A 10,610-nucleotide genomic window follows, 5' to 3' on the forward strand; every position below is an offset into this window, starting at 1 on the left:
GAGAAGATACATTTTTTAGACAAAGGGAATGCAGTGGGTCTAATTTACCTAGATTTCAGTAAGGCATTTGATACAGTTCCACATGGGGAATTATTAGTTAAATTGGAAAAGATGGGGATTAATATGAAAATTGAAAGGTGGATAAGGAACTGGTTAAAGGGGAGACTACAGCGGGTCATACTGAAAGGTGAACTGTCAGGCTAAGGGAGGTTACTAGTGGAGTTCCTCAGGGATCGGTCTTGGGACCAATCGTATTTATTCTTTTTATTACTGACCTTGGCACAAAAAGTGGGAATGTGCTAATAAAGTTTGAGGTATTGTCAGTACAGAGAAGGATTGGGATATCATATAGGAATTTCTGATATAAGCTGGGGATGCATCAGTTGGAAGTGACAGAGGAGGAGTTGTATTGGTTAGGGACCTGGGTGTATTGGTTGATCACAGGATGATTATGAGCCGTGTTTCCAGTAGAGATATGGACGTGTTAGTACCGTTATACAAGGAGCTGATGAAACCTCATCTGAAATACTGTGGGCAGTTCTGGTCTTCCATGTTTAAGAAAGATGAACTCAAACTGGAAAAGGTGCAGAGAAGGGCTACTAGGATGATCTGAGGAATGGAAAACCTGCCTTCTGAGAGGAGACTCAAAGAGCTTGGCTTGTTTAGCCTAACCAAAAGAAGGTTGAGGGGAGATATAATTGCTCTCTATAAGTGCATCACAGGGATAAACACCAGAGAGGGAGAGGAGTTATTTAAGTTCAGCGCCAATGTGGACCCAAGAACTAATGGATATAAACTGGCCATCAGGAAGTTTATACTTGGAATTAGACGAAGGTTTCTAACCATCAGAACAGTGTTCCAAGGGGAGCAGTGGGGGAAAATACCTACCTGGCTTCAAGACTGAGCTTGATAAGTGTATGGAGGTCTGATGGGGCAGCCTAATTTTGCAATTAACTGATCTTTGACTAGTAGCAGTAAATATGCCCAATGGCCTGTGAAAGGATGTTAGATGGATGGGTTCTGAGATACGACAGAGAATTCTTTCTGGGTGTCTGGCTGGTGAGTCTTGTCCACATGCTCAGGTTTTAGCTGATCTCCATGTTTGGGGTCTGGAAGGAGTTTTCCCCAGGCAAGTTAGCAGAGACCCTGGGGGGTTTTTTGCCTTCCTCTGCAGCATGGGGCATGGGTCACTCGCTGGTGGATTCTCTGTACCTTGAAGTCTTTAAACCATTATTTGGGGACATCAGTAACTCAGTCATAGGTCGGGGGTCTATTGCAGGAGTGGGTGGGTGAGGTTCTGTGGCCTGCGTTGTGCAGGAGGTCAGACTAGATGATCATAGGGGTCCCTTCTGACCTTATAGTCTATGAGTTTATAACTGATGAGAACCTCCACTTGCTTAAGGACTCTCTGCAACTCTGCAGTCCTTGGGCCTTTTTGTGCCAGCCCCAACTCGCTGCTAGTATCGGTCCTCTTTCCAGCCCTGTACCCTGCCCACTCACCATACCCTTCAAGCCAGCAGGATCAACTGTGTCGACATCAACGCTCGTAACAGCCACGATACCCTGCTACCACTACCTCATCCACTTCTCCTTTCCCGCAATGCCCGTCCAAACTCCTGCCTCAAGACCTGCGAACCACCCTCCCTTTCTCATGTGGTCCCTCTGGTCTGGTCATTCACCAAGGGAAAGTCATGCCTAACCAACCTGATTGCTTTCTATGATGAGGTGACTGGCTCTGTGGATGTAGGGAAGGCGGTGGATGTGATATACCTTGACTTTAGCAAAGCTTTTGATACGGTCTCTCACAGTATTCTTATCAGCAAGTTAAAGAAGTATGGGTTGGATGAGTGGACTATAAAATGGATAGAGAACTGGCTAGAGCATAGGGCTTAACGAGTAGTGATCAATGGCTCCATGTCTAGCTGGCAACCAGTCACAAGCGGAGTGCCCCAGGGGTCGGTCCTGGGGCCGGTTTTGTTCAACATCTTCATTAATGATCTGGAGGATGGGGTAGATTGCACCCTCAGCAAGTTTGCAGATGACACTAAGCTAGGTGGAGTGGTAGATACCCTGGAAGGTAGGGATAGGATACAGAAAGACCTAAACAAACTGGAGGATTGGGCCAAAAGAAATCTAATGAGGTTCAGCAAAGAAAAGTGCAGAGTCCTCCACTTAGGAAGGAAGAATCCCATGCACAGCTATAGACTGGGGACCGACGAGCTAGGCAGCAGTTCTGCAGAAAAGGACCTGGAGGTAACAGTGGATAAAAAGCTGGATATGAGTCAACAGTGTGCCCTGGTTGTCAAGAAGGCTAATAGCATATTGGGCTGCATTAGGAGGAGCATTGCCAGCAGGTCGCGGGAAGTGATTATTCCCCTCTATTCGGCATTGGTAAGGCCGCATTTAGAGTATTGTGTCCAGTTTTGGGCCCCCCACTACAACAAGGATGTGGAGAAGTTAGAGAGAGTCCAGCGGAGGGCAACAAAAATGATGAGGGGGCTGGAGCACAGGACTTATGAGGAGAGGCTAAGGAAACTGGGTTTGTTTAGTCTGCAAAAGAGAAGAATGAAGAGGGATTTGATAGCAGCCTTTAACTACCTGAAAGGGGGTTCCAGGGAGGATGGGGCTAGGCTGTTCTCAGTGGTGGCAGATGACAGAACAAGGAGCAACGGTCTCAGGTTGCAGTTGGGGAGGTCTAGGTTGGACATTAGGAAAATGTTTTTCACTAGGAGGGTGGTGAAGCACTGGAATGGGTTACCTAGGGAGGTGGTGGAATCTCCATCTTTAGAGGTTTTTAAGCTGCGGCTTGACAAAACCCTGGCTGGGATGATATAGCTGAGGTTAGTCCTGCTCTGAGCAGGGGGTTGGACTAGATATCTCCTGAGGTCCCTTCCAACTCTAATATTCTATGATTCTATGATTCTAAGAACCTCCAGTTACAGTAAGTAACTTCATTTCTGTCGAAGTTCCACCTTGGCCAATCTATTCATCTACCAGTGTTTTTCCGAAGCCAGGTAGCTCTCTGCAGGGATCCTGTTTTCATACCCTGGATGTTAGAAGGGCGTTAGCTTTCTACTTAGATAGGACCAAGCAATTTAGCAAGTCGTCTAGGCTCTTCATTCCTTCGTGGTTAGATCAAAGGGCTCCTCGTTCTCTGCTCAGAGACGATCGAGATGGATATCTGGGGATATTATCACTTGTGAGGATGCTGCAGGCATTCATCCCCCCAGAAGGTGCTAGGACATTCAGCCAGATCACAGGCGACTGCGGTCACAGACATTACAGAATGGGCCAGTATCTGAGCTAGGTGGGGCTGCTACATGGGCTTCAGGACATACATTTCCGAAAGAGGCAGCAGCGGCTCCCAGAGCGAGAGGGGCTGCAGACCAGAGGGGACGACCGTGAGACAGGGTGACCCCAGGAAGGGGCGTTGGCTTCACAGAGCTAGTCCCTGGAGCAGCCAGCAGGAGGAGCCCATCACATGCACCCCCAGAGACGCTGCTCGAAGAAGGAGAGCTTACTCACTTTGTGCTGTAACCACTGTTCTTTGAGGTGTGTCCTCTGTGGGTGCGCCAGTCCTGCTCCCTCCCCTGCTTCACACTGCTCCCCAGGCATTTGGGAGGGGAGGAACTGAGAGTGGTTTCCCACGCACGCCTGCGTAGCCTCCATGTCTGGCGCAAGGAGGTCTAGGGGGCATGCATGGGCCAAATGGCTAGTGGAGAATCTCCACGCATAGCCGCAAGAAACGTGCACCACTCAGCGGGACACACCTCCCGAAGAGCTGAAGCCAATGCACGAGGTTCTTCCTCTGCACACACATGGCTCCTCGGGGTACCGGGAGGGAACACCCCGCTGCTCCACGCACGGCTCCTCGGGGTACTGGGGGGGGGGAACACTCCGCTGCTCCACGCACGGCTCCTCGGGGTACCGGGGGGGGGGAACACTCCGCTGCTCCACGCACGGCTCCTCGGGGTACCGGGGGGGGGGGAACACTCCGCTGCTCCACGCATGGCTCCTCGGGGAACCAGGGGGGAACACCCCACTGCTCCATGCACGGCTCCTCGGGGTACCGGGGGGGAACACCCTGCTGCTCCACGCACAGCTCCTCGGGGTTCTGGGAGGGAACACCCCGCTGCTCCACGCACGGCTCCTCCGGGTACTGGGGATGGGAGAAGCCCTGTGGGTGCCGGGGGGCGGGGGAGAGTCAGGGTACCAGGCCCAGAACCCCGTGCGTGTGGGGCAGGAGGAGAATCTGGGTACTGGGCAGTGGGCATGGAGGGAGGAGGAGAATCAAGGTACCAGGCCCAGAGTCCGGGGAGCATCGGGGGTAGCCCGGCTCCTGCTGCTGCATGCCGTGGGGGCTATTGTCCCTGTGGTGACGGGGGGTCTGTCTGCCGGTCCCCAGTGGTCAGATGAGCCGAACACGGCCCCCATGCAAGGCTCCCACAGCCACAGCCTGCACACCCAGCGCCAGCTGAAGGAGGCGCTCTACAACCAGATCATCCACTACTTCGACCAGGGCAAGGTGAGCACGGGGGACTGCGCCCCACACTGCCTCCCTCCCGCTCCCACTCCAGCACTGCCCCCCCAGAGCTGAGATACCCTCGCTTGTCGCCCTCCCTCCCAGGATCTGGACACTCCCCCTTTGTGCCCTGGGACCTGCCCCCCAGAACCTGGGCAGCCCCTCAGGTGAGCTGGGTCCTAGCTCATGCCTGGTGCATGAGCGCCACCTGCAGGACGCTGGTGAGGCGGCAGCAGCTGCCACCTAGCATGGTGCAAGCCCAGGTTGTATCGTGCCCGGTTCAGGACCAGCCCTTCCCAGGAAGATGAGCCGCACCCACAAGGTCGCTCTGGCCTGTCTAGGCCCTGCTTACCCCACTGCGGCATCCAGCTGCTATACCCTGCTGGGGCCTGGACTCCCTTCTCCCACCTCCCCTCTTCCCAGCACCTCCCTGGCTGGCCCCAGCCATCCCCACGCTCCTGTGGGGCAGGCCTAGAGCCATGCCCCATGCTCTCCCCCCACAGCAGTTGTGCCAGCACTTGCCAGACGGCTCATCGCAGCTGTTCCCAGGGCTGGTCCCGTTTCCTGTGTTACAGCTGGTCGCTCCCTTTGGCCAGGCTGAGCAAGGGCAGGACCCCTCTGCCGTGCTCCTGGGCCCATCCCCCAGGAAACTGCCCAGCAGTGGGTCACTGGCATGGAGCATTTCCTGAGGGGTCCCATAGGCAAGGCATAGCGCAGAGCTGAGATCAGTGAGAAATGCCCCCGTCCATCTCCGCTATGTCCCATGGGGAGCCCTTGACTCGGTGCCCATCTCCCAACAGATGTGGGAGGAGGCAATTCACATCTGCAAGGAGCTGGCAGAGCAGTACGAGAGTGAGATCTTTGAGTACGAAATGCTGAGTGACATCCTGGTGAGTCTCCACGCTGAGTGTGCAGGGATACTGTCAGCGCAGGGGGAGCCCAGGGCTGGGAGAGCAGGGGGCTGTAGGTTGGGTTTGAGAGGCACCGGCAGAATGTAGGGAGCAGAGGGCTGCGGGTTGGGATTGAGGGGCACTGGCAGAGCTGGGGGGAGCCCAGGGCTGGGATAGCCGGGGGCTGTGGGCTGGGTCTGAGGGGCACCAGTAGGACTGGGATAGTAGGGGGCAGCTCAGGGGAGTTGGCAGAGCTGGTCTTCAATCTGCTTCCTCCTGAGCAGTGGATTTGGGGTGAAGCACATCTAAGGGGAGCCGGGCCCCCATCCTGTCTCTTCTTGTAGCAGCGGGAGGCGAAGTTCTATGAGAATATCTTGAAGGTGCTGCGGCCCAGCCCAGATTACTTTGCTGTGGGCTACTACGGGCAGGGCTTCCCCACGTTCCTGCGGGTAAGAGACCCCCGCCTCTCCTGGGGTGGGGCACTGCCTCCACGGGCCCTTTGTAGCCTAGCGAGTCCAAGTCCTTGGCCCATCCAGGCCAGCATCCCACCTCTGTCATCCCACAGCGGATCATTGGCGTGTGCTTCTGGGCTGAGCCTCTGTCCATGGCCAGTTCTGGGGGTCACCAGCCCCATATGCTGGGTCAGCATCATGCCCCTCTGACAGCAATATGCCTTGGGGGAGGGCCCCCTGGTGATGGTGAAGTCCCAGACTCCCAGCCTCCTCCCCTCTCCCTACCATCCCTGGGATCTTTCCTCTGGAGAGTCCCCCACAGCTTGAGACCCTGCGGCCTGGTGACCCTGCCTTGACTCCCCAGAGAGAGACGCCAATAGAGTCTGATGGCATGCAGGGTCCTGGGGGAGGGCAGCAGGGCATCCCTGTCTCAAATGCAGACCCTGTGGCTCCCCCTCACCCACACTGAAGGGCTGGCCTCTCCCCTCTGCCCATGGTTGAGCCTCTGCTGGCCTGGTGGGTGCTTGCATCCATGTCTAGTTCAGGAAGCACCTCCTCCTTTGAATTCCCTTGAATGCACCTGGGGCCTGGCCCAGCGGGACCGAGGCTGTGACCCCCCCAGTGAGACCAGCCCCGCTCAGGACAGCCCTGGCACCAATGGCTGCTGCTTGGCCATCTCAGCAGTGAGGCAGAGGCTGACTGGGCCTTGGGGGAGGTGATGTATGCTGGGGGCACCTCCCTGTCACCGCTCTGGGCCATGCAGGCGTCCAGCTAGAGCTGACCTTGCTTTGGGCTGCGCCCCCTACTCCCTGCCAGTGCCAGCTGGTCCCCACCCCATGCCATGCCAGGCCAGGCTCCCCACCAGCATTAGAATGTGCCTAGGGCAGCCCTCCTGAAAATGCCAAGGTCAAGGCAGTCTGCAAAAAGGAGAGCAGATTCTCCCAGCACTGGTGGCTAACACAAGTTAGATTCACCGCCACCCAGTCACAAACTGCGCTCCTGATTCCCACACCGATTCTCAAGAAATTACACAGGCCCTTTACTGCATTTCAGTCTCTGGCTCCCAATCAGCCAGTGGGCCCAGTAAAGTCAGAAGTTATTTAAAACTCTGCTCACTGTATCAAATGTTTTTCAGATCCCCAAAGGGTCAGCCACAGTACCAGATCAGTATTGGTTTGGCTCTTACCAAAAATCCCAGGCTGCCAGCCAATCCTTTAGCATCTAAACCTAAAGAGGTTTATTATAAAGGGAAAGAAACAATCAAGAAGAGAGAGATGTTAAATAGTCAAAGCAATCAGATACACACAAATGACTTGGAAGTCCAAATGTATGGGATTCTTAGCAGTATTGGTGAGGTTTGCTGGCTTGTAAAGTCCCTCTGGAGCACATCCAGGACCTGGCTGGGTCTGTCACTCCTTTGTTTCATAGCTTTGGCTGTAGAGAAGTTGATCCAGAAGTAAGAAGCAGGAATGAAGAAAAAAGGAAATGTTGCAGCTGCCTTTTATATTCTCTGCCGTGTGGCTTGTACATCCTGTGTTCCAAACACAGGCTCACAGCACATGGGAGGGAAAAGCTCTTGGAGTCCTGTCCACAGGCCTGTCCCTACATCTCCTGCTGACTCCTAGGTGCAGCCCTGGCTGCTCTCGCTGGGCTCATTGTACAGCTGATTGCCCTGGATGGGCCATCAAGCAGGCTGGACAGTGCGGGTGCCAGCCTGTCTGGGGTGTCATGTCACCAGTAGCACAGCACAGTGTGGAATACACACAGGCAGAACTCCCAGTACAGATTTTTTAATTTTGCAATATTGAGATCAATAATATTATAGTCACCCCAATCCATACAGTGTTACATGCCCCCACACCTGCACTGGGCACCCGCCAGCGCCTGCTGGTCCCTCCCTCACCATGTTGGGCCAGGCCGAGCCCCCCACTCCCTGCCAGCGCCAGCTTGTCCTTCCCCCTTTCCCCCCGTCGTGCTGGGCCAGACCATTGCAGAAGGGCTTGCGCCAGGGAGGGCGGCACAGCTCTCACGGGACAGGAGGATGCATTCACTAACCTTTCCCTCCCCCGGTCCCACCCACCCCAGAACAAGGTGTTCATTTACCGAGGCAAGGAGTACGAGCGCCGGGAGGACTTTGAGCTGCGGTTGCTGACCCCCTTCCCCAATGCGGAGAAGCTGCAGAGCACGTCCCCACCGGACCAGGCTATCACCGACTCGCCAGGCCAGCGTATCCTCCCAGCCCTGTACCCAGCACACGGTAGGGGCTGCCAGAGCTCCAGGGCCAAAGGCCCAGCTGTCTGCTCTTCTGGCATCGCAGCCTGTCATAGCATGTCCCTGGCCCAGATTACCTCCACCCCGAGCGCACGCGATATATGCCCTGCCCTCCTCTCCCCCAAGCATGCCCTGCTGCGGCCCCCCCCAGCCACCCTGCTGCAGGGGGATCCCTCGTGTAGGTGTCCCTGCATGTGTAACACTAGACATGGCAGGCACAGGTCCCATGGGACTCCCAGCAGGGCTTCACCCGGGACAGACCCAAGCTCTGGCTGCTCCTTCACTCGCTCCAGATATCCAGTGCTTCACCGTGCAGCCCGTCGAGGAGGCCAAGGGCCACTTCAAGAACAGGAATGTCCCCGAGCAGATTGTCAAGTGAGTGCCCAGGTCCTGAACGCTCCACGGAGTGCCAGTGCAAACCCCCAAACTGCAGCTTCTGGTGCCAGGACAGGGTGCTTGCAGGGGCAGGGATGTTGGGGGGCTGGTTCTCCAGATGCTAGGAGGGGGTGCTCTTGGAGTGGGGGAGGTGTTCCTTGGGTGCTGGGATGGCAGGCTGGGGGGAGGTGTGTTCCCCTGGTGGCCAGGACGGTGCTGTGGGGGGCAGGGGCCAGGATAAGGTGCTCAGGGTGAGTTCACCCAGGTACCAGGGTGGGGTGCTGGATGTGGGGGGAGTTCCCACCTGGACAGCAGAGCTGCATTCTCCTGGCACTGACCCTGGCTTTCCCTGGCAGTTTCTATAAAGCCAACAACATCCAGAAATTCAGCTACTCGCGGCCCTTCCGGAAAGGCCCGAAGGACCCAGACAACGAGTTTGCAGTGAGTGAATTCCTGGCGCAGCGGGGAGCCCTATGCTAGGGCAATGGGGGGATGCCAGTGCTCCAGCGTGGGGGTGAGCAATCAGGGAGCCCTATGTTCTGGGAGGTGAGGGAGGGGGCAGCAGGGTGATCCCTGTGTTCTGGGGGGCAGGGGAGTGGCAGGGGAGCCCTGTGATCTGGGGGGGAATAGGAGGTTCCTAGGTGGGAGAAGCTGTTCAGCATCCCTCAGCCAAGGCCCATGTGATGACGTGAGCTCTCTCCTGCAGACCATGTGGATTGAGAGAACAACCTTTGTGACGGCCTATCCGCTGCCTGGCATCCTGCGCTGGTTTGTGGTCGCAGCCACCGCCACGGTGAGCTCCCTGGCAAGGGAGGAGTTGAGGGACACAGAGAGGCAGGGAGCACCAGGGGGTGCCGGGTATGGGTGCCATGCACTGGGGGTGGTGCCGTGCACTGGGGGGGGGTGGGTACGGGTGCCATGCACCAGGGGGTGCCGGGTACGGGTGCCGTGCACCGGTGGGGGAGTGGGTGGGTGCCAGGTACGGGTGCTGTGTACTGGGGGGGGTGGGTACGGGTGCCGTGCACCGGCGGGGGGGATGCCAGGTACGGGTGCTGTGTACTGGGGGTGCCGGGTACGGGTGCTGTACACCGGGGGGGGGGATGCTGGGTATGGGTGCTGTGCACTAGGGCATGCCTGGTATGGCTGCTGTGCACCAGGGGGTGCCGGGTATGGGTGCTATGCACTGGGGGGCGGGAGAGGGCCAGGTACAGGTGCTGTGCACCGGGGGGGATGCTGGGTATGGGTGCTGTGCACTGGGGCATGCTGGGTATGGGTGCCCATGGCCCATGCATTGAGTTGATCTCTTGGGGACCCTTTAAGGAAGTATCATCAACCCCAGACACTCCCAAATCAGGAGATTTCCTTAAAAACCGGATTCCACCCCGCTCGTCCCACGGAGTCTCTGCTGACCAGAGCTCCAGCCACTGCCTCCCCATCCTTGGCTGTCACCCCCGTCCCCCCCTTAGCTCCTGTGACTGTCCTTGTCCACTTCTTCTCCTGCCTGTCTCATCACTCCTTCAAAGGCTCCTCCTTCTCCTGCCCTGGCTCCCTGTGGGGGTCATGGGGCTCTAACCTGGACTCCTTCTCTTCTCCCCCTGCGCCTTGTCTCCACCTAATCTCATCTGCAAACACCAGTTCAACCACCACCTCTGCCAGCAACGTCACATGACTCCCGCCAGTGTGCGTGGCCCCATGTGCACGAGATTGGATCCTTGGACCTGTGCCTTAGATGTCCTCGTGCCTCTCCCTCCCTGAGGGATAAAGGTTGGGTTGGGCCGAAGCACCCCTTAGTTCCTGCTTAGAGCCTGCGGCAGCAGGACAGCAGGTGTTATTTAGTGCCCTACCGATCAGTTCATGGGTACTCGGTTCTTGGACTTCACTGAGTTTTTATTGCCCATGGGCTAAAATAAAAACCGCCATTTTTTCACATCGGTGTGTTTCTGTTTGGTCAGGCTCCCCCACTCCCGGCCAGGGGCACTAGCAGCATGGCAGAAGCAAAATCTCTGGGTTTCAAGTTCTTTCCCTTATGTGAAGGCTAACTGCCTGTTACCAGGCCCTATGATACCGCTCTGCCTAGGAGAGGACACATCCCATGGGTGG

The 10,610-nt window shown here is 56.6% G+C and overlaps 1 protein-coding gene across 1 annotated transcript; it reads left to right on the forward strand.

The window, feature by feature from the left end:
• The first annotated feature begins 475 nt into the window (after window positions 1-475).
• LOC137151531 (dedicator of cytokinesis protein 2-like) lies at window positions 476-10,265 on the forward strand. The gene is made up of 9 exons (XM_067545787.1): window positions 476-583; window positions 4,406-4,525; window positions 5,323-5,412; window positions 5,757-5,861; window positions 7,950-8,091; window positions 8,429-8,510; window positions 8,867-8,951; window positions 9,217-9,303; window positions 10,146-10,265. The coding sequence occupies exons 1-9, from the start codon at window positions 476-478 to the stop codon at window positions 10,263-10,265; spliced, it is 939 nt and encodes a 312-aa protein (XP_067401888.1).
• The last annotated feature ends 345 nt before the right edge of the window (window positions 10,266-10,610 follow it).

Source organism: Emydura macquarii, unplaced genomic scaffold, assembly GCF_026122565.2.
Source record: "Emydura macquarii macquarii isolate MOO-44397 ecotype Brisbane River unplaced genomic scaffold, CSIRO-AGI_Emac_v2 contig_1101, whole genome shotgun sequence".
Classification (NCBI taxonomy): domain Eukaryota; kingdom Metazoa; phylum Chordata; order Testudines; family Chelidae; genus Emydura; species Emydura macquarii.